The 27,464-nt window shown below is 39.3% G+C and overlaps 1 protein-coding gene across 2 annotated transcripts in view; it reads right to left on the bottom strand.

Moving 5' to 3' along the window:
* The window catches only part of CDH8 (cadherin 8), a 363,158-nt gene that overhangs the window by 165,837 nt on the left and 169,857 nt on the right, over positions 1 to 27,464 (bottom strand). For both annotated transcript variants that reach the window (XM_060130251.1, XM_060130250.1), the window contains exon 4: positions 2,823 to 2,990. In XM_060130251.1, the coding sequence (XP_059986234.1) occupies positions 2,823 to 2,990 (168 nt within the window). The remainder of the gene's footprint in view (positions 1 to 2,822; positions 2,991 to 27,464) is intronic.

The raw sequence follows: 27,464 nt of genomic DNA on the forward strand, positions 1-27,464 counted from the left end.
AAGCATCCACATACAGACTCACAAAAAGGGGAAAAGGAAAAAAATATATATATATCGTTGCTCCCAAAGTCCACTGCCTCCATTTGGGATGATTCGTTGTCCATTCAGCTATTACACTCATGCAAGGTACATGAAATTGATTGTGGAGATTTAATCTGCTGCTCCTGAGGCTGCTGGGAGAGATTTCCCTTTCTCTTCTTTGTTCGCACAGCTCCTGGGGTTTAGCTTTGGATTTGGCCCCGCCTCTGTGTGTAGGTAACCTGAGGGCATCTGTTCTTCGCTCAGACAGGATGAGGTTAAAGGAGCAGCTGATGAGGGGGCTCTGGCTCACTCCGGCCGGGGGGAGGAAGGGGTATGGAATGCGGGGCAAGCCTGTGGCGGCAGAGCCCAGCATGATGTTGTAACAGCCTGAGGCGCCATGTGTTTTCCCAGGGATGTTGTCCCTCAGTCATGGGACCCTGGCAGTGGCGGGCTGCACCGGCTCCTGGGCTGCACACAGGCTTCTGGTTGGCTGCAGCTGCAGCCTTAGCATTTCATGCCCGGCTCTGGGGTCCGCGCTGATAGCCATGGCTCGCGCCCATCTCTGGAGCTCGTTTAGGCGGTGCTGTGAATCCCCTCTCCTCGCGAACCCCGAAACAATGGCCTCTTGCCTCTTAGGCAGGTCCAGACTTTCTCCCGGACTCCCTCCCGGCTAGCTGTGGCGCACTAGCCCCTTCAGGCTGTGTTCACGCAGCCAACCCCAGTCCTCTCCCTGGGATCCGACTGAAGCCCCAGCCTCAGCTCCCAGCCCCCCGCCCATCCCGGCGGGTGAGCAGACAAGCCTCTCGGGCTGGTTAGTGCTGGCCGGCACCGATCCTCTGCAGGAATCTCTCCACTTTGCCCTCCGCACCCCTGTTGCTGCACTCTCCTCCGTGGCTCCGAAGCTTCCCCCCTGCACACCCCCCATCTCTGCCAGTGAAGGGGCTTGTAGTGTGTGGAAACCTTTCCTCCTTCACAGCTCCCTCCCAGAAGTGCAGGTCCCTTCCCTATTCTTTTGTCCCTTTTTTTTTTTTTTGCCCTACCCAGGTACGTGGAGAGTTTCTTGCCTTTTGGGTGGTCTGAGGTCTTATGCTAGTGTTCATTTGGTGTTCTGTAGGAGTTGTTCCACATGTAGATGTATTTCTGATGTATATGGTATCTCCACGGCTCACTCCTCCGCCATTTTGAAGCTCTACCTCATGCTATCCACACGGAAAATGTTCCAGTGGATTAAAATCTGAGCCCCCACTTCCAGCTGGAGCCGGTTGTGGTGCTCTTCCCACAGCTGAGTCGGTGAAGCAAAACTGGTCAAGAGGCACTGCTCTCACTCCCACTTTTCCTAAAATTCTTAATGCAATGCATCTTTTCTGTTCTTTCTACCTTGGCATTTTTGCAGAGAAATTCTCCAAGGTACCTCAAATGTGTCACTTTCAAACCGCATCTCTGTCTTTCCCTTCCTCTCTCACTCTCCTTCTCCCTCCCCTCTCTTCTCTCTCTCTGCAAAAACTGGTTTTCCTAAGGTATTTCCTATCCCAGCAAAGAGCACTAGCATGCATGTAATCTCTCATGTCAGAAATAGGATAACTCACCTCCTCAACTGAAAATGCAATCTATCCTTAGATTTTTGTTACCATTAGCTCTTAAATATCTAACACCCTTATACACTTTCTCCACCCCCACTGCGACCAACCTTGCTTGCCAGGGCTTCCATCACCTTTTACATGAATGATTACAAGCACCCCTTACCTGGCTGCAGTGTGGAAAGACACTGGAAGAAGGCCAGATTCCATTTTCTCTGATTTCCCTAGAATCAAATCTTATTACTTAACCTACAAGTTAAAATATTTTAACGACTTCCTAGTGATCTTAGGATAAAAGTCTTGGTACTTAAAATGACCTGCAAATCCAAGGATGGCTAATTCCCGCCTAACTCTCCAGCCTCGTGCTCCAGCTGTAGTGAAATTTTTTCAGTTCTCATCCAGGGCCATACACCCTTCTTCCTTGGGGCTTTTGGACATCCTTTTCTTCTAGTTGCAATGTCCATCCTCCCTTCCCCAGTTTCACCTTGTTCCAGCTAATTCCTATTCATCATTTATTTCTCTCATTTCAAGACTCTCCATGTCAGAAAGTCCTTCCCAAATCATCTCTCTAATGTCACATTACTTGGATAAATGCACAGAAGGAAAGGGTTCTATGAGAGTACAGGAAAGTTGGCAAATAATGATTGTCTCCTTGATTCATTGATGGTGGCTGCCTGCAATGCTGTTGAGAGGTTTCTGGGGCCAAGCACAGCTTTAGTAGGAACGGGTAGAGTCAGTGATCACTGATGTCCCACCAGCCACAGGAAGGAGGAGTGTACATTTTGCAGCAAGTGTACTGTATATCTGCCTTCCCCACCTCAGGCTCTAGAGATTTAGTTTCTTTTATACAAGTGGGACTATTGATAGAACAATATCTGAGGTGCATTTCAATCATTCTCTTGAGTTTTCTTAATGGGAGGTACCATGCAATAGAGAAATAAGCACAAATCTTGCAGCCAGACTTGCTGGTTCTAATTCTCAGCTCCATTGTTTACTTTATGCTTAATATTCAGAAATGTTCTTAAATTCTTTGAAATCTGTAAAGTGAGGATACATTTAGTACCAAAGTGATAGGAGAGTTTTTCATATATATGAATTACCATACCTTGCACATAATAAGCAGTCAGTGATTGCTATCAATTTTTCAAATCACTGAAAATTAGAATATAGATTCAAAGGGAAACATCATACTTAGATGCTCACCAGCATGGGGAATTCACTTACTCTGGGCAAATTTTGGAGGATTGTCATTCACGTCAGTGAGGGTCACTGTAAGTGTTGTGGTTCCAGATAGGCCACCCGAGTGTCCACCCATATCTTTGGCTTGGATAACAACCAGGTACTCCTCCTTGGCTTCTCTGTCCATATTGGGAAGGGCAGTTTTTATAATTGCTGAGGGAAAAAAAAAATGGGAGAATGACTTTTAGCCGGACAGCTCATTCAAAAATCAATGTGTGAATCACACACACACACACACACACACACACACACACACACGTGCATACATCAGGACCCCACTCAGATAATTTTCTCTTTTCTCTTGACATTTAGCTGGTGTGCATCTCTGATGCCAACACTGAGAGAGACTGTAGTCATAGACAGTAGTGGATAACTTGCAAAAATACATTTTATAATGTATAAAAAAAAAGAACTTGCGGATATATACATTAGAAAGTAAGCTGAATGGCATACTCTTGCCTACAAATTAAAGTATAAATCATAACATAGCTTCATCTACTCTGGAAAATCCTGGAAGTGAAAGAATCCTACAATTTATCACAGACTCCAATTCCCCTACAAGAGAAGTAAATACACAAATAGCTAGAAGGCTCTGAGGTCAAAGATAAATCATTCTGAGGCTCACAAATACATCAGAGAGATGAAAGAAATAAATGCATCATTAGAATCAACTCAGACAAATAAAATGCCAATCAGAGTTAATATAGGCAAGTGTCTAAATCTTAAGGCATTGTTCAACTACATTTATATTTTAATTGTTTAGTTACATCATGACTATAGTAAAAGTAATAAATATTTTAGAGAAATGGGAAGATATAGAAAAGAGAAAAGGGAGTAAACATAAAATCATATAAAATAACATAGTATCAGTGCTAAAATGTTAGTATTTTTTCTGACATATTTTCAGGGTTTCATCTTCTGCTTCTCTGTGTGTCACTAGTAATTTAATATTCTTATTAAAGATTCAAAATCTTCTTAGATATTCCTGATGATATTTTGAAAAATCTTTATTTAGCCCTCTCCCTACCCTCATACCTCTTTTCATAGATACTGCTAATATTTTGATGTGTATATTTTCACATGTATATGCATACAAATGTGCAAATGTGCACATGAACATTTAACCACAAATGTGATCACAGTATAGTCATTGTTCTGAGACTTTCTTTTTTCATACAGTGGATATCTTTGAGATCTTGTCAATGGTTAGAGGCCCAACTCATTACTTCTTATAGCTGTATAATTTTTCATTGAATTAATGTACTATGAGTAACTTGGGCATTCCCATATTAACCGATATTGCTATTCTTCCCATTTCAAATAACCATCCAGATATCTTATTATGATGATACTACATTTTTCTGTGCTCTGCAGTTTTACTTAACTCTATGCCATAAGATGCCCACCCCATATTACTAAAAGCCCAAAATAGAAGTGTTTGTCACTAGTCCAGAATATCCCTATTGAATGAATGTGTTACCTCTCTGGACCAAGTGAAGGAAAATTCTCTGCATTAAAGACAATTTGCCCCTCACTTCTAACCTCAGGGACATCATAAATGTTCAATTCAAATTGAAGATGAGTGAATCACTTGGTCATGTCTGAAGTTGTAATCCTGTGTTTTTGGACTCATATGCTCTAATTATATCATCTGTCTGTAAAAGGTTTGCAAGGATTTCAAGTCCCTGAATCATTCAAGTATCAGCCGAGGCACAAGAGTGCCCAGGGAAATCTAATCCACCCAGTCAGTGAGCAGGCTCTGGGAAAAGCTGTGAGTTCTTATGCACTTTCTTCAACCTTGAAGCCACCTTTATATCAGAGCTTCCCATTCAGGGAGCACTCAACTGGATAACCTTGCCTATTTGGAAGTATGGATAGTAACATACTGATATCTTTCAATACAGTGATTTCTTTCAGGATTTGACCATATTGTAATATAAGTCAATAGGTCATACGTATATGGTTATAAACAAAAAACTGAAAGAAGAGAAAAACAGAAATATAGCAATCATTCTGATTTGGATCACTGTGAGGCATTGCTGAGAGGAAAATAAACATCTAGGCAAAAGACAGTAAAAACAACAATAAGAAAACCTCATTATCAGCATGACAAGATGCCAACACGGTTACTCCGCTATGGATGTATATTTTCATGACTCAGAATCTTCAGTATGGGCCCAATTCCAGTAAGAAGGATTAGAAAACAGTTTTACCCCCATGCTAGTAACATGAGTAACTTGTAGTTTGTAAAGTTTAGGTACCACCACAATTTAAGGTCATCATGAATTAAAGCCATCCACTAGACTTTGGAATTTGATGTAGAGCTTCTAATAATCAGAGAAAAGCAATATAATTCTTCAAGGGAGGCAGCAACTGTTTTCAAAGAAGTTGATGGATTAAGGTCTACACATTAATCCTCTTAGGTTACTTCAGTGGAAGAATTTTTACAGCTTCCTCAGAGTCAGAGAAGACTGGTATGTATTATTCTCATCATTTTTTTTAATATATCATGAGAGGGTAAATTTAAAAAAAAACTGTGATGTCTCTCAGACACATGGAATTAAAATAGTTTTGAAGCTCGTTTGAAAATAGCATACTTGGGTCAGTGTCTGTGAGTTGTATCAGAATATGAGTGAAGCATCATGACAGCAGGCCTTGCTTTAATGGGACAAGAAGAGCTCCCTGGGTTTCCATCTATTACAGAAATGTTGATGTCCTCCACCATCAAGGTATACAGCTTCCTACTACCTACGATGCCCATCTGTTGACAAGTTAGAGTCCCCTTATAAATGCTCCCACCTATTGAAGTCAAGCAAGTTTGGTTTCTCATATTATCCTCACACTTACAAGCTTTGTGATCATGAACACATTATTAAACCCACCAGGGCTCACCTCCCCCGTTAAATGGAGATAATAATCAGCCTCTCATCAAGGGGATTCTAAGACGATGTGAGATAAATCATGCAAAGTTCTTGTCACACAGTAGTTACCCAACCGTACTGTCTCCCCTCCCCTTCTGGCTTCCCAAACAGAATTTAATGCTTATCTGGATACTGGTTCGAGTGCTGAACACTTGCCAGCTGCTCTTCCACATCCACTCTCCAGCATTCTGCACCTACTTTTGGTGTGGGAGAGTGGCCTCTATGGATGGACTTACTTGCTGGCTTTGTGTTAGACTCCACCAATGCACACCACCCCAGGAGATAGGGAGGCTGGAGCAGGGTGAGGTTCCAGACCACCCAATACCTCAGTCACATGCTTGGCCATCTACGGTTTCTATCTTGGGATAACACTAGAGCAAAACTCTAGTGTCTGTTAGCGCCTCCTTCCCTGGCTCCTTCAGGTCTAGGAATGATATTAGCACTTCTGCTGCTGGCCTTGTGGGGCTTCCCTATTCCTTAATGGGCTCTCTTAACCTGGCCATACTTTTCTCAGTACTTCCCTCATTAAACTCTCCTGAATCACCCCACTCCTGCCAGGACCCTAAAAGATATGGTTCGGATACTGGTTCTTTAGCCACGTGTCGAACATGTTTCCACCATGTCATTCTTACATCAATGTCATCGCGTATAGCTGTCTAAAGGACTGCTCCTTGAGATGGCCAGACAGGTATTTGGTTCCTTATCTGTAACATGAGAATAATACGTATACAGTGAAGTGAGTTGCTCACGATGACCCATCTGGGAAGCTGCACACCTGGGAGGTTTCACACCTTCTTCTTTTATTGTACAACATTGAGAGTAGGTTTCCTGATATTTTAAGGTTAAGTGGGGAGTGTCTCCCATGTCCTTAGGGTGTGCCACACACGAAACTGGCTTCAGTGCAAACTGTAATGAACAGCTTTTGCTTTGCCTGAGCCCATTGCCTTACAACTAGCAGCAACTCATTAAAAAATCCAAGACATAGTTTCTGGAACATTTTTCCTGCTACCTTGTGCCCATAAAAGCAGGATAAGAAAAACCACAAGTGCCTTTGGTCCTTCTATTTTTCTCCTTGTGTTGGGTCATATCTATACATGTTACTTAACTTTTTAAATTCCTATACAAAAGGCAGATCATTTCACGTGCATAGATACGGCAAGATGTTAATAAACTCCTAAAACAGAAGCTTAAAAACTGCCTTAAACGTTCTTTCTACTTCTTCTACCCTGAATTATTTGCTTTGGCCCACATATTCTCCCAAGTATTAGTAGCTTTAAGCTATTTCTTTTGTGGACAAGAGAAGGACTTCTATGTTTTAATAATTGTTTGGTATTAAATATCACCAAATACAGAAGAGAAAATATAGTAATAAGTGATTTTCCCTCTCTGATTTGAGAAGTCACAGCTTTTGAACCATGAAGACTAAAATGTGACTATAATCCTCAATTAAATGGCACTTTTGTCCATTTTCACCTGTGATTTTAAGAAGACAGAGAAAAGATCCTTATACCCTTTTTGCCAAAGTAAACTAATTTAAAACAACTTTTGATGGTGCTCATTTTAAATAGCTTCCCATCTCCCAAGAAATAGACTGTGTTCCTCTTTTTCAAAGTAGTGGTCAAGCAAAAGTAGTGTCCACGTCTCCCCATGTGCTTATAGTCACACATCCTCAATGCCCAGCAATGTGTTCACAAGCTTAAATATTATGTTTAAACTTCCATTACACCAAATTGGCAACAAATCAGAGTTATCAGTTTTTTGGAGAGTAGTATACAACATGCTTTCTTCAGGGGCAGTTAGTATGGTAAATAACCTCACAAAAAAGAAAACAGCATATGACTTGGAGTTGATACAATGAAAACTGTTAGAGATTTTGTCTTTGGCTTTTGTAAATTTTCAACTCAGGAAGGGGTCTAGGGCTGACTTAGTTAGACACCTTAAATAGTTGCCTTTGGAAAAATCACAGAACTTCCCTGGGGCACATTTTTTTTTCCTTGAAAATAGGAGGCTCTAACATTTCCAGTAGAAGAAAAATCCACAATTGATGTTCAGAAGGATGAGCCTGTCCTGCTGAATCCTTGATCACACTAACTGCAAAGTAGACTCAGAAACGGGAAATGTAAACTATTAAATTCTAGAAGTGTTTCCCTGGAACTCCATTTTGAAAATCTAATCTAATCAGAAAATTCAATTAATGAGACTAGTCCATTCTCTGTGAATTGAATTCAATGGAGATTTTGAACCCGGCACTGGGAGTAGGGTTGGGAAGGTATGAGATTGGAGGTGAACCCTGGCAGGAGGATTAACAGGGGAAAGAGGGAATCATCTTGCTCTGAAGCTGGCATTCACCATCCTACTGTGAATAGACCAATGTGCTTGATTCTCCTGTATTTAAAAGACATGGTTTCATCTTAACTGTATTCAATCACATGGAGATTTCCCTTGGGCGGAAGTTTAAGAATTTAAATCCTAGCCTGGCCTAAGTTCCTCCCAAGTACTAAACAGCTATTCCTTATGTCTCATCATTCAGGGAGTACTTCTTATTAGAATTCAGTCATCTCAGAAATTAAAAAGTTGAGTCTTCATTTTTTCTTCCCATTGTCTTTGGTATTATCATTTGAGAAGCATTTTGTATCCGTCACGAAGACTTCCTTTTATAATTTCTGTGATATCACCAGATTGAGAGGCTTCATGAGAAAGGCAAGGAGATGCTGATTAACTCCTTTGTCATTTTGAAGGCTGATTACTGTAATTCACTCTTTGTGGGTCTCCCAGATTGTGCTGTTCAAAGATTGCAGTTGATATAAAATGCTGTGCTAAACTCCTATTTGAATAAGACTTGTTGAACACATTATCCTAGTTATGAAAAAACTAGCTCTGTTATTCCCCCAAACTCTTGCCAATATAACGTGCAATTATCACCTTATGATCTCTGAAAAAGAGTCTTTCAATTATGAGGTTAAGTGGTACAAATTCATCAGGGAAAAATTCTTTTGGGGGGTAATATCCTACACCCATACTTTCTGCTACTTATGGAATCTGTACTACATGCTGCCAGTTATGAGGGGTGAAGGGTATACAACCAAAGACCCTTCAATGCATGCCCACCTTATCACTGAATAATAGCTTTGATACAATAACTTCAATAATGCCAAATCCGCACAGATACATTGCAAAGGAGAAAGTGAAACATTAGAAAACTGTTCAACCTTTATAGCGTTCAGAAAAAACTGCATTTACCTTTCTTTGTGACCAATAACTTATCAATTAGATAGGTGATAGACAGGTAGATAGGTAGACAGAGAGAATGGTCTGGATTTGGAGAAACTAGATTTCTCAGATATCTCTGGTGCTTTTGCAAAATATAACATAATTAGAAAGCTAATGTGTTTAAGTATCAGGAATCAAAAGCTTGTTTAGATACTTTGACCTGGTATTTTTAAAACTAAGAACATATTCCAAGGAAATGACAAATTTCTTTTCTCCTAACCCCTCAAATTTTTGGATTAAGATGTTCACTTTTTTGTATGGTATTTTTAAAAAGGCAAGTAATTTAAATATGTAACACTGGGAAATATTAAATTAGCAGTTAAGGTTGTAATGATCAAATGCATAAAATATTAAGCAGATATTATAAAAATTCATGGCCAAGATGCACATGAAAGAATGCTCAATATCATTAATTATTAGAGAAATGTAAATCAAAACTACAATGAGGTATCACCTCACACCAGTTAAAACGGGCATCATCAGAAAATCTACAAACAACAAATGCTGGAGACGGTGAGGAGAAAAGGGAACCCTCTTGCACTGTTGGTGGGAATGTAAATTGATACAGCCACTGTGGAGAACAGTATGGAGGTTCCTTAAAAAACTAAAAATAGAATTACCATATGATCCAACAATCCCACTACTGGGCACACACCCAGAGAAAACCATAATTCAAAAAGACACATGCACCCCAGTGTTCACTGCAGCACTATTTACAATAGCCAGGTAGGTCATGGAAGCAACCTAAACGCCCATCGACAGATGAACAGATAAAGAAGATGTACATATATACAATGGAATATTACTCAGCCATAAAAAGGAACGAAATTGGGTCATTTGTCGAGACGTGGATGGATCTAGAGACTGTCTTACAGAGTGAAGTCAGTCAAAAAGAGAAAAGCAAATATCGTATATTAACGCATATAAGTGGAACCTAGAAAAATGGTACAGATGAACCGGTTTGCAGAGCAGAAGTTGAGACACAGAAGTAGAGAAAAAACATATGGACACCAAGGGGGAAAGCAGGGGTGGTGATGGTGGTGGTGGTGTGATGAATTGGGCGATTGGGATTGACATGTATACACTGATGTGTATATAACTGATGACTAATAAGAACCTGCTGTATAAAAAAATAAAATAAAATTCAGAAAGAAAGAGAAAAACAAATACTGTATGCTAACGCATATATATATGGAACATATATTTAAAAAAGGTTCTGAAGAACTTAAGGGCAGGACAGGAATAAAGACGCAGATGTAGAGAATGGACTTGAGGACACGGGGAGGGGGAAGGGTAAGTTGGGACGAAGTGAGAGAGTGGCATGGATGTATATACACTACCAAATGTAAAACAGAAAGCTAGTGGGAAGCGGCTGCATAGCACAGGGAGATCAGCTCGGGGCTTTGTGACCACCTAGAGGGGTGGGATAGGGAGGGTGGGAGGGAGACGCAAGAGGGAGGAGATATGGGGATATATGTACACGTATAGCTGATTCACTTTGTTATACAGTAGAAACTAACACACCATTGTAAAGCAATTATACTCCAATGAAGATGTTAAAAAAATATTATGTAGCAACTTAAAATGCTTATAACATTTTAAAAATTTTATTTTAAAAATAATGTATGCCAGGCTTCCCTGGTGGCGCAGTGATTGAGAGTCCGCCTGCCGATGCAGGGGACACGGTTTTGTGCCCCGGTCCGGGAATATCCCACATGCCGCGGAGCGGCTAGGCCCGTGAGCCATGGCCGCTGAGCCTGCGTGTCCGGAGCCTGTGCTCTGCAACAGGAGAGGCCACAACAGTGAGAGGCCTGCGTACCGCAAAAAAAAACAAAAACAAAATAAAAAAAATAAAAATAATGTATCCCATGATTAATCTTATATAAGTGCTTATAACAATTTGGCAAAGAATATAAATGAAGATAACTTGATGTGTTTTGTGAAGGAATTGGAGGTTCACTGCCACATTTCCTAGCACTCTGCAATAGAAAGTATAGGACTGCATCTGTTAGAAAATAGTCTGGGATTATATAGATGAAAATTTATTTCAGGAGTATTACTAACCATGTGATTTTGGGCAAGTCACTGAAATTTCCTGAAGCTCACCAATCATGTTTAAAATCTTATTAATTGCCAAATAAGAGTTTAGGTTGGTATTATTACACGAGAGGTAAAAGCCAAATGTTTTACTTTATACATCAGATATAGATACAGACACATATAGAGATATATGAAATATAATACATATTTTGGCATTTATTTTTATAAACATACATATATATATATGTGGGCATATATACATTCACCCATATATATATATATATGCTTTTGTATTTATATTTTATAAATATATAGACATATATATGTAAATAAAATTTAGATATTAATTCAGCGTTAACAATAAAGTAAACATATGTTATTTTAAATATTAGAAACAAAGATTATAGTCAGCGATGCTGCAAGAACATCTCTTACCAACTTCAAAATGGTAATGCCTCCACAGTGGTATTCATGTAACAAAAATTAATATTTTTTGCATCCAGATCTCTACATGATTTGTACCCAGATTCATCTTGACTACAACATTCTACACAGCATATGCCTTTGATTCCCCAGATACTTACCTTTCTTCAGACTTTCCACATGTTTCTGTGCCTCCACAACTCTGTGTAGATAATGCAGCCTCGTCCACACTTGCCCTTTATCGACCTCTTAAAACTCCATCCATCCTTTCAGCTCTGATGTTTCAGAAGCCAAGGAGCCTTCCCAGGTAGAACTAATGACTTTTCTTCTTTTGGATCTTACCCATCTTTGCTAGGAACTTCCTCATGTCACTTACTTTTCTGTTTCTTCTCCATTTCACCACTTGCCCTATTATGTCAACCTATCCTGGTAGTAAATTAGTGAGGACAGGAACCATGTCTCATTCATCTTTGAATACCCAGAACTGAACACAATCTCTGGCCCATAATAGGTATCATCAAATGTAGGAGGGAAGAAAATAACACAAAGGTCAAGAGAGAAGGTACGAGGGAGTGAAAAAGGAAGAAGAAAGAGAGACAGAAAAAAATGATAATTGTAGATAATTTCTCTAGCCGCTTTGGGGACTCAGCCCTGGCTTATGTAAGCACTTGATAAATATTAATAATTGTCATGTATCTGGGGACCAGAGACATTTAGATACAGTTATAAGGTAACAGAACCGTTAAGTCGGGAAGGAGGGTGTCAAGATTCAAACCAAGTCTTGCTGCCTTCAAGGCTCAAGGGAGACTCAAGAGCTATTCTGTACCATTGCAAGAGTCACTTCTTAAGGTCATGCTGGTTTGCCAGAGGAAGGGCACAGCACTTCCTGAATGCCAGTGATGTGTGTGTGTGTTGCAGATTAAAGAAGCCAGGGGTTCTCATGGTTTCGTTAGATATTGTACCCATTTCATAATTGACATTTGAGTTATTTATTGAATGTCTCAGTATAAATTTGTGGTGCACTGTTCTAATATTTCAGATATTCTCAGGATCACTCAAAACAGTGATGCTGATGAGCTATGTATACTAGTAACACTTCAAAAATTGAATTAGTTAAGGATGAATTCATGAACAATTTCTTTTGATCTATATGCTGTATCAGCAATGCTTTGGTTTTTCTACTTTTGAAGTTCCATTGTTATTTACTTCTCTTGGAAAATGTATAGTTATGACAGCTAAATTTTCCTACAGGAATCCATAGGAAAACTTAGTTCATCTGTCAGAATTGAAAATGTATTATCACATGAATATTAGGGATTTGGAATGTGGTCCAGCACTGAGAAAGGTCTTGGACAATGTCACAGACTGTGGCTGAGCAAGGATACAAATCTGGGTCTCTAGAATCTTAATTATGAATTATTAATGAGATAATACACTGCCCCTTGGCAAAAAAAGAACAAAAAAAACTCCATATACTTAACTACAACTTTAAAGTTTTCCCACTGCGTGGATCACAGCCACGTCTATCTTCATATCCATATAGAATAACATATGAAATAGTTGTAAGTGAAATAACAATGATACCCCATCTCTATATTTTTACATACAATGTTCATAGTGCATTTAGTGTACGGACTGTCGCTTCTGTAGCTCCTGGATTCCCCTATTAAGTAGTTTTGCAAAAGCCACCATTTATAGCATCAACACACAGGCTAGCCAATAACTGATGTTATTTAAAATGCCAGTTTTCAGTTACACTGAAATCCTCGCAATTATTCCTATTCAGAATTAAGGTGAAATTTCTTTTCCCCTAAATGAAAACACTTCCAGGGACTCCTCAATCAAGTGGAATTATTTCTGTGAAGAACAGGATGACACTCTTCTTTCCTTAAGCTATAATTCCAATAACTAACTATATGTATAATAAGTATGGGTGGTTTAAAAAGCAAAGCAAAGGTCGCTACAAAATTGGATGCTTTCTCTTAGCAGTTCAGGACTTGGGCAGACGAGAACGGGGGGTGGGTGGGGGGACTGAGTAGATAAAGCACAAGCTCTGTTTTCACTGACTAAGAAATGGAGCCAAAGTTAAGAAACTATTTTCAACTCTTGGAACCTCAGTCTCCTCATCTCTACAGCAGAGATAGTAACATCCACCTGAGGTTACATGAAACAGCACCTAGCACTTGTTCACAGAGCCTAACAGATACTCAAAACTGATACTATCCCCAAATGTTAAAGTGGCCCTGATTCCTCTAATGCCTCAGAGGAATTGTCTGACCCCAGATCTCAATCAGACCCAGCATGTCATATTGATTTTAGCCTGCTGATATGGACAAGTGCAACATGGTGTTTCAAGAGCCCAGGATTTGATATGGGACATCAGGGTTGATTTCTGACCCTTCCGATTCCAAGTGTCATAAATAACCTGGGTAACTTTTTAACATCTTTGAGCCCCTGTGTTTTTCCTCCGTTACAAAGAGATAGTACTTACCCATAGGCTTTTGTGTTCATAAAATGATTATTAAGGAAGATAATGCATCTAAAATATTTAGCCAATAATAATAATAGTAACTAGCTGATCACTAGTACTGCTACTATAACTACCACTAATTCTACATTATTGCTGGGTGATTGTAAAGATCAATCACAGTAAAAATAATACTACTCCGTATCTTACTGAGCCTCTTTTGTGCCAGGCCCTACACAGGTACGAAGTCTATGTGCATACAAGGTGCCTAGCACAATGGCTGGCAAAGAGTAGATATTTACCTGGATAGGTATTGAAATTATTATCACCATCACCTCATCGTTATTTTTTACAACCACCCAGTCAGGTACCTATTGCAGTTCCTGCTAAAAGATGAAGACTCATGAACTTTTGTGGTCTTATTAAATTATTTCTATTCCATGAGTTTTAACATGGTTGAGACAGTAATAGACCTGATATGCCTCTCTGTATTTCCTGTTACACCGACTGCTCTCCTCTACACTTTGGAGGGTCTAGATGATCAGCAATCACTGACTTCAGAGTACTCTGCGTGTAAGTTTGCCTGTTAGCTTCAAATAATCGTCATTGCTCTTCCTCTTTTAGTAATCGCTAACCCAGAGGTGCTAGACCAACTCAGGGACCTCCCTCAGGGAGCTTCCAGTGACTCACTGACCCTGATTTGAAGTATCTATAAAATGCAGAAAGTAAGACAGGCATTGGCGAAGACTGCCATTGTTAATAAAATTTTCCAAATTAACTAAATCCTCAACCTCAAATTTTTAGAGAAATGTTTGGCTAATAAATTCTGCTTTTGCCCCATGAGTCACTACATGTTTAGCAACAGATGATCACTGTATGATTTCTACATGTGAATGAATAAGGTTACCATTCATAAAATCATAACACAAGGCTTCAGAGACATGAGGTATCAATTTGCTTCCATCGCTTTAACACGGGGCAGAGGGGCACGCCTACTTCCAGGAGAGGGCTTTGGCCAGGAAGGGGACGGTCTTCCTATAATTATTATAGCTGCTACCATGAGCACCAAACATGTGCTGAGAACTTGTCCCAACTGCCCTCAAAGTAACAATCAGGAATCCGACTGGGCTCCAAAGACATATTCTAGGGTTTCCTACCACTGTCATGCTTCTACTGCGTTTTGTTTATTAGTCAAAGACCTTTATAAACCACTGACATGTACAAAAGTAAAACATGTTCAAGTACTGAGAGGAGTCACGTAATAAAATCACTTGACACTCTGCCAACTTGATTCGTTTAGAATAATTTAAGGGCTATCGATCTCACAACTAACTAATCCTGGAAAATCTCCTCACCACTCTTTTTGTGCCTTTCAATCCAATACCCTCCTTGACCCCTTTGTTACATTCCCAAAGTTGTTTTTGAAATCTTCCTACATTCTTCTTTGGGGCTGCAGGCTTGCCTTCTTCCCAGCAGAGTGGCTTCCCTCCGTTCCTTCACATTATCTCTCAAAATAGAATTCTCCTCCTCCTCCCCTCATGCCTCTTCTCCAACAATGGTGCTATGTGATTCCCTCTTCATCAGATCCATGTCAGTGCAAGAAGCACCATTAGCTTCCTTCCCCTGGCACCGTAACCGTCCCTCTTTTTCACTCTTGCTTATTATCATAGGTTTTAGTTTATTTATTCTTTTTTTTTTTTTTTTTTTGCGGTACTTGGGCCTCTCACTGTTGTGGCCTCTCCCGTTGCGGAGCACAGGCTCCGGACGCGCAGGCTCAGCGGCCATGGCTCACGGGCCCAGCCGCTCCGCGGCATGTGGGATGTTCCCAGACCGGAGCACGAACCTGCGTCCCCCACACCGGCAGGCGGACTCTCAACCACTGCACCACCAGGGAAGCCCTATTTATTCTTTTTCATTTTTAAGGTTTTTTTCTCGCACCAAAATTATTTCTACTGTGCCAGTCAACGCCCTTCAGCTCCCAGTGTGGACCTAATGGGGTAGGTGGCACAGAATGCCCTGGGCTCTATTTTGTACAGAATAAGGGGAAGAAGCAGTACGGCTAAATAACCGACAAGGAAGCAATCTGTGGTTCCCCAAATGTTTGTCAATGACTATTCTGTATAGAACACTGTTTCACGTACTCAGGATACGGCGGAGAAGACAGACTAGGAGGCTAACTTCACATTCCTTATACGCTAAGTGTAAAAGCAGGGGGAGGATTGCAATGTGCAGAGCTACACAAAACCGGGTAACCAGGCTTACAACTCCCTGGCTTTCTGGGCTCCATATACTTCCTTTGTGAAGCTGGGAGAGTGATACTTACCTTGCAGGAAAAAAAAAAAAAATGAGACAGACATATGTCACCTGCAGGAGCTATTCGTTATCGGTGGTTCTCATATACACAGGACACATTTAACTATAATTAGCCCTGGACACTTGTGAATATTGAAATCCAGGTATGATTATACCCCACAATAGAGAGGCAAACATAGGTGAATGGATCTCTGTGTCCCTCCAGGACAGAGATAATTAGACGTGTATAAACAAGAAGCCTTCTGACCTTCCTGGGAGGCAAGCCCGAGGCAAAACCAGTCAGAATGGGATGTGAGGTAGGAGTTCCAGTTAACAGAGTTACCATACAGAGGGTTAGTGAGGGCAGATTTTTATGGATCTATTGTTCCCTTCGTGACAGTTGTCAAAATACATCAGAGCTCTGTTTCTTCAAATACATTAAGTGGCTTATGATTTTGATGCTCTATATTAAAATTAGAAACCCTAACAAATAGGTAGCTCTTCCTTTTTCTTCGCTGATTTTTAAAAACTTACATGACCCCCCCTTCTCTTTCTCTTCCTCATTCTTATCAATCTCTTCTCATGCCCCATTCGATACTCCTTTCCCTGCTGTATGTATTCTTCTTTTTAATGTCTTTGTTCCAATAAATCTAAGTGAAGATACATTTTATGGGAATACATGTTTGGTGTGTGAATGCATGAATGAATGAATATTGAAGCTCGATCATCTCTAAAAGTCTGCTTCCTTCAATGCAATTCAATAGTCACTCACTAATTACCCCCTATTTGCCAAGCATTAGGCATGGTGCAGGGGTCTGTGCATGATCTCTTTAGTAGAGGTACCCACGGTAGGCAAAAGACTGGCTCCTTCAAACTCTTAGTTGCTCATGGTAATTACAGGACCTGAGGTTTATGTGTTCATTTGTTGTTGGCCTTCTCGCAATACAAATAATGCAAGGCACTAATTCTGAGAAACCTGCAGTCTCTCCTTGCACATGTCATTGTATGCAGTGTAATGAGAAATGAAATACTCTAGGAGTAACCTCTGTGCGTGAACATGAGTGCAATATACTTAAGAGAAATCATGTGATACAGAGAAAACATTTTTGGATGAGGACAAAGGAATACATTTGTCTTTAAATCTGACATTTATGTTTTGGGTGACTTTGAATACGTCACCTACCCTCTCTCATCATGATTTCTCTGTATTAAATTAAGACCACGGGCACTTTGTTTCTAAGATGAGCAAGGGATTAAATCAAAGAAATGTGGGTGAGGTTGCCTGGAAGACATACTTTTCCTACTCTTTCAAAGTACAACATAATAAGTGACTTTTACTCAAGGTCACACTGCTAGTAAATGATGATGGAATCCAGAATTTTCTAACTCTAGTTCCAATATTTCTCACCATAAGTACTAATGTGCCTGAGTAATAGCATGTTTTTTCATCCATCCTTGTTAAAAATGTACATTTCCTGAAAACCTATGGAACACATCAAATATACTGTGTCCTAGACAGAGGCATATTGTACTGATGATCACTAAGATCTGTAATGTTTCCTTTGTCTTTTTCTAGCAGTTGTTGCCAAATAATGGCCCCAAAGGGCTCCAAAGATATGGGGATGCTTTTGCTTTTTCCTGAACTTATCAGGCATTCTTTCAATAACTATTTGCCCAATCAATTTCAAAGTGTAAAAATTCTTTTTTGTTGTTTTATATATTTAGAGGCAAATAAAATTCCATAAGCCTCACTACCTTCATGTATGCAAATAATCTATTATTATGAGTGAATTCTAGGCATCCATTTCTGGTGTGAGTGAACCTAATATCCAAAGAAGGCTCACGTGAGGGAATCGGGAGGGTGATAAATAAAATCAATCTTTCCTTCTTCCTTATGGTCTTTCACATTTATGCTGAGTCTGTCAAAACACTCCAAATAACTCTAATTTCTAGCCCACCACCAGCAGGGCAAGAGAAAAGAAACCATGACACCATCATCCACCCTCTTTAATTCCTCATCTTTGCAAAAGTTTGGATAACGCTATTCAAATCAGTGGCCGTGGAGAGAGCACCTCCAACGAAACAGGCACTGTACTAAGAGCTGGAGATATAAAGACTGATGAGGTACACATACAGTTCTCTGGTCTGGAGTAGTTCACAATCCAAAAGATCAGGCAGGAGTGATCAGCTGCCTGCTAAAATACAAATTCACCCCCTCCAATTTTGAACTTTGCTATCATTTTATGCACTACTCAGTCATAACACTTATCACACCGAATTTGTTTTCCGTATGTGCTTTTGTTCTTATTGCAGCATCTAACTGGCCTGCCCCTCTCTGTCAAATTTACTAAGACTTTAAGCATCCTCTTTTCTATAAAAAGATTCCTGCTCTGATCTTCTTCACTCAAAAAATATATGACTATACATTAGTCCCCTCTACACTTTGATAAATACCATAAGACCAGATAGAAGTGATTTCCATGATTCCTTCATGAAAAAGGACAGTCACACATTCAGAATCTCAGCACCCACTGTATCCCAGGTGCACACCGTCATGTGACCATGAGCAAGTCACTTTATCTCTCTGATGCTCTCTTCATTTGTAAAAACAGCATTGTGATGTCCCTACTCAAATGTCAAATTACTAGTGAGGCTTCCCTGACCAGCCTTTACAAAATGATAACCCCTCTGGGCTGGTACTCTTTTTCCTTATTCAGCGATGAAAGTCTCTGCCTACATGCATTCTAGAGGGAGCAGACAGACAGTAAACAAGTGGGCTTTCCTAGTTCACTGATGTTTACCGAGCCCCTAGAACAGCACCTGACACATAGTTGTCTCTCAACGCATTTTAATATTTTTCAATGACTCAGGGCATGAATGACTAATTTTCCTCCGTGTGAGCTTGTGAGGAATCCCACATAAAAGTAAACACAGACAAGTAAATGACTATCACAGACCTCTTCCAAAGATGTGTGGAGGTCTAATTAGAGCTGGCTTTCCCCACTTCTTCACCTCTGTAGTGAAAAATTCTAGCCGCAGAACGCTCAGGAGCCAGAGCAGGATGGGTCTACTTAACAGGGAGCCGCGTGGTGTAATTAATTTATCCCAGTGAAGCATTCAGAATACCTTAGCATCAAATTACTGTTGTGCTTATTCTCACTCATACATAAATATTGCACATGTAAAAATTCAGCACCTTGACGTCCACTGAAATAGTTGCATGGAAAAATGAGACAAATTGACTCAGGGACAGGCGTTGGCATTCAGCACGGGGAAAGACAGTCTTCTGTCAATGGGGTAACCATGAGCAGTGGAGCAGATATACAGAAACCAGGGCCTACGACAGGTGGGGTGAGGGCTCTGAAAACTCCACGCCCCCCTCGGTTGCTCAGAGATCTGAACACGTGGGTGGATGAGGTTTTTGGTGTGTATTAAATGTGAACAAACCTCAATTTTCCACCCAAATTCATTTTCAAGCCAATGACCTGTTAACAACAATATTCATGCAAGGGGGCGGTATTTGCGTTAATGTTCTTCAGTGGGAATTATAACTTTGGCAGGTAAGGGAACTCAAGCAGTTGAGTGGAAATTAGGTGTGGACACTCTAAATATGTTATCTCAATCTTAACCTTGCAAGAGCTCTAAAAGTAGCTATGATCATGCATCCTTAAGATATAAAGAGTAGGGTCTTAGGGACAGAAAATATTTTAATGATGGTCATCAACTCGGGAATGTTGGTGACAGAAGTTGAACCGAACTCTTATTCCAAAGTTCCCATTCATGACTTCCCACACCATATTGTCTCCTCTGAAATTCCAAGCCACATAGGCATCATTGGAATCTTTCTTTCTCTCAGAAACACAGTGACCATTCAGAAGCTCAGCTTTGTTATAAATGTTTACATGTAACACAGAGCTTTTGTTTGTCTTTTTTGCTTTCTTTCAGCGTATTTTTCAGTTGCTTTAGATGACAGTCTTCAATAACTATTTTCCAGAGTGTAGGAGGCACGTTACTTTAGAGTTCATATGAAATGTAAATAAGACAAACGCTGTTTTTAAATGTGTTTTTCCTCATATCTATTTTCAGCTGTGATAGAAAGTGATGTCATTTCAGAATAGATTGCATTATGACAATTCTAATATTTTACAACTGCAATTTGGGAGACCTGGTGGATAGAAAATGGAACACGGTGGGAAGGTGGAGTGATTTCCTTCCAGCTATTGTAGAACAACTACAGATACACAGAGTGAGAAAAAGTACCACACTTACAAACATTCTCTCGATACCCAATTATTAACAATTCTTGTTCAAACAGTTGCCTCACAAGGGAAAGATTTTTTAAATACAATTTTATGAAGTTAGCAGAACATGAGTATTAAAAATGTTACTTTGATATCAAGTCATCTAAACTCAAGTGACCTGACTCAAGTCATAGAAAGAACAAAGTTAATCCTATGAGAACGAGAACGTTACGGAGCTACTTCTTTCCCTGACCTGGTTTTACAAGAGGACTGAGGACCAGTGAGGTTTGTTGCCAGTTCTTTCAAATCACTAAATGTTTTAGCTTTATTATCCAAGGCCTGGTACATTTCTGTTATTACTGTTTGTGTCTGGGATTGCTAATTTATACTCTGCTGAGAATGAGAGCAAGGGAATCAAATCTGCATTTTGTTTCATCGTGTAAACATAGTCATTATTTTCATGTATAGCTCATGAATGTGTTTGTTATTAAATAGCACAATTAGGTGATCTCAATTCCTGTCGTTATGAGAACCACAGGTGTCAGAGTGCAAAGGTAGCTTTTAAGATAGATAATACCACAGCAACATTATTAAAGTTAATGGGATGGAAAGGAAAGTTCCAATAGTACTATGTCACACACAATAAAATTTTACCGCATATGGAAACTACTTTTAAAAAAACTCTCCAGATTAAAAACAAAAAAAAAATCTATCTAATTATGGCTGTGCTTGCATTTACCAACCAGTTCAATCCTGTTAAACTTATGAACACTAAAATCGCTAATTTACTTTCCCATATTTCTGCTCCTCACAGTCATCTAAAACAGCCTGGCTTGGGGCTTCCCTAGTGGTGCAGTGGTTAAGAATCCACCTGCCAATGCAGGAGACACGGGTTCAAGCCCTGGTCCGTGAAGACCTCACATACTGTGGAGCAACTAAGCCCGTGCGCCACAACTACTGAGCCTGCGTGCCAGAGTGTGCTCCGCAACAAGAGAGGCACCGCAATGAGTAGCCTGTACACCACAAGAGTAGCCCCCACTCACCACAACCAGAGAAAGCCCACACGCAGCAACGAAGACCCAACACAGCCAAAAATAAATAAACCATTTCATTTTTTTTTTCTTTACTGTATTTATAGACCCACATGCTTAGCCCCTGCCTAGGAAAACACAAAACTTGTGTCTTTTTCACTTACTCTATGCATAGAACCAGGCACATAAGAGTTTGGAAACGATATGTAGTCTATATATATCGATTAAACCTGTATGGGTAGAAATAACTATTTATTTCCATATTATAGCCATAAAATCTTCTAACTAAGGGAATAAATATAAGCCTAGAGACCAGTACTTACACTCAAATTTTTTTCTAAATCAGGGTTTCACCCCAAGTGGAACGTCCCTCCAGTTTTTGAAAAACGAAGAACTGATTCTCTTGAGACTGATTATTCTTTGCAAGTAGCTCTATTTTAGACTCCCTTACCCAATATTCCTGAATCATCCATATTTATATGAACCAATTATTCTCATTATTCAAGAACGTTGTTTATTTTTTCCTCTTTAATTTCATGAAATTCAATCCAATCCTTCAAATAAAAACAACCCATAATAATAATAATAATAAATCAACCATCTCATTCCCTTACATCTTTTCTTCATGGCACTTTGGACAATAAACAATATCCAATTGATGTATTTTAACATAATTATTAATGTCGAAATCTCTCTAGTTGTTCTGTAAGCTCCAGGAAATCAGGGCCATGTTTACCCCATTCATCATTTTGTCCCTGAGAGTGGAGGTGATCAATAAATATCTATTTACTGAATTGAAAATAAACATTAATATAAAAGAGGGCATTAAAATGTTTATAGAGTCTCTCTCTTCTTTTTCTTCTTTTTAGTTTCTGGACTCATTGACTTTTCACTGTTGTTGGGTTTTTTTTCCCCCAGTCCTATTAGGACATAAAAAGCCTAATGCAGCAGAGCTTGCAATCAGACAGATGTGGTCAGGAAACCAGCTATGACTTTTACTACCTGGACAGCCTCCAGAAATTAATTTGCCTAGAGTTTTATTTCCTTTATGTAAAATGAGGATCATAGCACCCACCTCACATGGTCACTATGAAAATTATAGGAAATGGCACATAGTAGATGATCAATAAATAGTACCTTCCTTGCCTTTGATTTTATAAACAGAATATAATACACAGTGTTACGTGCCACTGCCATGAGAGGTCACTGCTTCTGGAAAGGGAGACATAAATGGACACAATAGTGTTAGGGGCTAGTCTTATGTAGCATCTATGGGCACATCCTTGTGTCCTTGCTCTGTCATAAGCAATGTCACACCGAATGGTTCCAAATAATCAAATGGTCAGATGCTAATATATATTAAGTATGAGAATATAAATATATACTCTAAGCTTCTAGAAGCACCCATTTTTCAAATCCGAAATTCTCTGGGATCTGAAACTGACAACATCTAAGTCTTTCTGAGGAAGCCCATTTTCTAACCACACTCATCCTTGATTTAATTGTCCATGTTTATTGGTTAATTTATAACATGTTTCTTGTACAACTATCACAAGGAACGCACAGTGCTAGGCACATAGGTGCAGAGTGAGAACTAGATAGGATTCCCTGTAATTACGGTTGAATTTTTTTTTTTGGTAGTCTTTCTTATAAAGAAAAATTGTGGTCTTTCATGCTTAAGTCCAGAGGAAATTATCTCACAGGAATGTTTCTAGAATTTGACTTATAAGGAAACAGATGAAATATTTATATACTCCTTCTAATACAGCCTCTCAGTGGATTCCTATCTGTGCACTAGACCTATCTCAGTTGCTTTAAGAAGAGTGGTGTCCAGTATGAATTAACCCCCTTCTCTGAGCTTCCAAAATCATATATATATAAAACCATAGATAACATTTTATGATATTTAATACACTATTTTCCAAACTAGAACAGTTGAATGTTAGATAATCCTTCTTTTGGGAGCTATATCTAAAGTCACATTTGCTAGAGTATTTTAAAGCAATTACTGTGCATCAGTAACATGTTCAAAATAGTCTTAAGTGCTGGGGATGCAGAGTTAGGCCAAAAGGATGGAGTGCGGTGGGGATGGAGCTATACAAATAAACTGCTATCCTTAAACAAAAACACCAAAGGGGTGTTCATATGTGTGTGTACATTTTTGAATACATAAGGTTAATCTTTGATATCCTTACATAAACCATGCTTTGCTATAAAATCAATGAAAACACATCTTGTCTTTCTTCCCTAAGCCATTTTGAAATTCAAAGCTATATTTCAAAGGAAGAAAGAGTACCACCACAGAAATAGAAACTACAATTTATTTCTGCAGGGACATGATTCATAGTAAGCTGGGAAAAAAAAAAAAATTCCTGATCCTAGCTGGTCTACGCAGGCTGGATGGGTGTCATGGGGGAGTATTTGCTTTTGCTTCCACCTAAACCCATCCCAAAGCACCCCAGTGTGACAGCAACTGTAACATGTTGAGGAGTCTGTGTAGTTCAGGCTTTCTCTTCACCATGCACCTCCAAAGACTTTGGTTTCTCTGAAAATACATCACTTTGATTCTAGCTATGGTCAGCACTGGACAGCTCCCTCTGAGTTTAAAAAATGTTCAAAGGTGTAAGTAACATGACAGTCACACTTCTTTCAGCTTACCCAAGTATGTATAATTGTTCTGGGTTGGGGGGGGAAGATTGGGTAGGGAGATTATTTTTAGTAATCATCAAACAGTTTTGTGACCACAACACTTAACCCACTTTACCTCCCTCAAGAGACTCCAGGCAGGGAAATAAATGATTGTTAAGTCAGTGTGTGCAAGCAGCCAGCTGATATACTCACTGGGATATGAAAAATTAATCATCAGCAAGACTACGGAGGGATAGCATTTGTTGAGAATACTATCTCTAAATACTGCGCAGATTAGAACATTAATCCATTAGGTATTTAAAATGACATTTTGTCATCATCATATCATCATTTAGTTGGAACTAAAACAACACAGTGAGGTTTAAATATAGGTACAGGTGGCATTACACACATTAGATTCTCATTACTCACTCATTAATTCATTCATCCATTTTTTCCAACAAATACTGATTTTGAACTATACGTACCAAATACTTGTCACCTGCCTGACTTTGGCCATATTATTAAACCTCTTCATAATCCTCATCTTTAATAAGACATTTAAAAATAGCTACTTCATATGGTGTAGGGATTTTACAAGAGTGCAAAGACTTAGTTTGTTTGTTGCTGCCTACAATTTTATTGAGCATCCATTTGTGGTTCTTCTACCTGAAATGTAAGGCATATGATAAAGGAACTGTCTCTCTGTACAGTCTTTTGGCCTTAAACAAGCATAGACTTACAAACTGATACTTCCTCCCATCTTTAGTTGCTCTGAACACGTATCTGTGTGTTTCTGTGTGTGTGTGTGTGTGTGTGTGTGTGTGTGTGTGTGTGTGTGTGTGTGTGTTTGAAAGGGATGTCTCTAGGCTTGTATTTTTTCCCCGGAAATTATTTTCTGTATAAAGAGAATATAAATTGGATGAAGAGTGCATTAGGAGGATGTCTCCACAGGTGAGAAAAGCACCCTTTGGTTCCCTTCCCAATCTTTCTGTCTATTGGCTTCATGCCTGAGGTTCTTCAGGGAGAACCCCTGTTCTTTCAGGAGGCTTAGAAGAGGTTCCACATGTTACAGAAGAAGCTGTACCTGCTCGTTCCCCACCGTTGACCACCCACTTCATGGGAGAACTTGATCTGGGGTGTTCTGTAATTTTCAAAGTGAGTCAGCTGTGAGATGGGTGCTTTTATCCAGCACTTAGAAAGGGGTTCTTTATCTGCTATGATGAAACTGACCCAGAAAATTGGTTAAGCCAGCTTCCTCCCTCTCCATGTCACTCTTTCCTTTCAGTCAAACTTTCCACTCCAAATCCAGAGGTTTTAATGGAAACAGATGCCTTGTATTAAAGAATGCCGAAGTACCTTTCTCTCTACCATTAATGCAAAAGCTTTGGGTTGTTCTAAGAGGAAATGTCCAGTCAAAAACATCACATTTTGTTTGATTCAATAAAAATTAAAGTATAAAAATAATATTCAATAAAGATACAGACCTACTAGAGAATGGACTTGAGGATATGGGGAAGGGGAAAGGTAAGCTGGGACAAGGTGAGACAGTGGCATGGACATTATACACTACCAAATGTAAAATAGATAGCTAGTGGGAAGCAGCTGCATAGCATAGGGAGATCAGCTCGGGGCTTTGTGACCACCTAGAGGGGTGGGATAGGGAGGTTGGGAGGGAGCGAGACGCAAGAGGGAAGAGATATGGGGACATATGTATATGTATAACTGATTCACTTTGTTATAAAGCAGAAATTAACACACCATTGTAAAGCAATTATACTCCAATAAAGATGTTAAAAAAATAAAAAAGCAAAGAAAAGCTGTACTCACCAGCCACTATGACTTTGACAGATTTTCAATAAAGAAAAATTAATAATAATAATATTCAAGATAGTCTAAATTTGTCAAGATCAAAAGCAAAGTATGGAGTATATGCTTTTTTTCCCTCCAATTTCATGAATGATTGGAAACAGCATTATAATCAGTATTTTTAAAAACTGGATACTTAGTCCCAAGAGGAGATGGTACTCGGCCAAAGTCATGCAGAAAATTAAAAGGAGTTTGGAGTCCTAAATTACAGCCTCAATTTATTTTATATAGAAATGTCTCTTAAAGTAAAAATCTTCTGATACCATTGAGGAAGTGAAAGCTACTGAATTTCTCAATATCACCTCCTTATCCAATTTTTCCCCTGACCACACATCCCTTTGATTTCCTTTGCTAAAAGGCCTTATTTAACCATTCCCCCTACCCCAGACCAATCACCTATTAAAGGATGCAGTTTTTCAGGACACAACCTTTGGTATCACTACCTTTTAAAAGGCTTCTTTTAATCTCCTCTTTCCATACTAGTTGGTTTCGCTGGCACTCCTCTCCGTCCCTATGTCATGAATTCTGGCATGTGTCCTATGTTATCACACCATTTTGAGTGCCCATATACATCTCTTTTAGGATTTATCATACATAACATTGCACCCTCAATGCCTGGCACATGATTTATCAGAGTGTAGACTAAATATGAGTTGACGTGAATTACAAAGACATTCTCACTCATCAGTGCATACCCTGGCATTGTTGGGCAGCCTGAGTTTATCTGAATATTTCTTCTCAAAGGTCTGCACAAGAAAATCCTTTGGCCAGACCCCTTGGCAGTGGAAATGATAATCTATGTAATCCTGATTAAAAAAGAGACCTTGTATCCTTGCAATTTATCACTTTGGCTCAGAAGGTAAAACAATGACTCAATTCCAAAGGCATTCCATGAAGACTCTATGTATTACCTTGATTTTTAGGAAAGACAACCATTCATTACATGGATTTTTTTTCCCCAAGGAGTATTTTTTTCCTTAGCTCATGTTTACAGGTTCCACTGAGACAAATGTTATTTGTATCCAATGAAGAAAGATGGTCTGAGTTTCAAAAAAAGGTCAATGAATTAAGTTAGTTTATTTTTACACTGGTCATTTTTCATACCCTTGATTGCCTGGAGGAAAGTTTAGACTGTGCTGCAACTTCACCCTGATTTCTTTAGATAATTAAGCATTTATTATTCACTTGCCTTGCATTTTATTTAGATTTTCCATCTTCAATCATTTAGGATGGACTGCAACTGTTTTCTCACTGCTGTCCTCAAATTAGTAGCTTTTAAAATAAATGTCACATTTCTCCCTGTCTGTGCCCAAAATGGTACAAGCAAACATATGGTATTGGGGGTAGCAGGGAGAGGGAAACAAAAAAAGAGAAAACATTTATAGAATACAAATAAGCTATTTTCAGCCTTTTGAAGCTATTCACAAAAATGACAATTCATTTTA

This window comes from Lagenorhynchus albirostris, chromosome 19 (genome assembly GCF_949774975.1).
Source record: "Lagenorhynchus albirostris chromosome 19, mLagAlb1.1, whole genome shotgun sequence".
NCBI lineage: Eukaryota > Metazoa > Chordata > Mammalia > Artiodactyla > Delphinidae > Lagenorhynchus > Lagenorhynchus albirostris.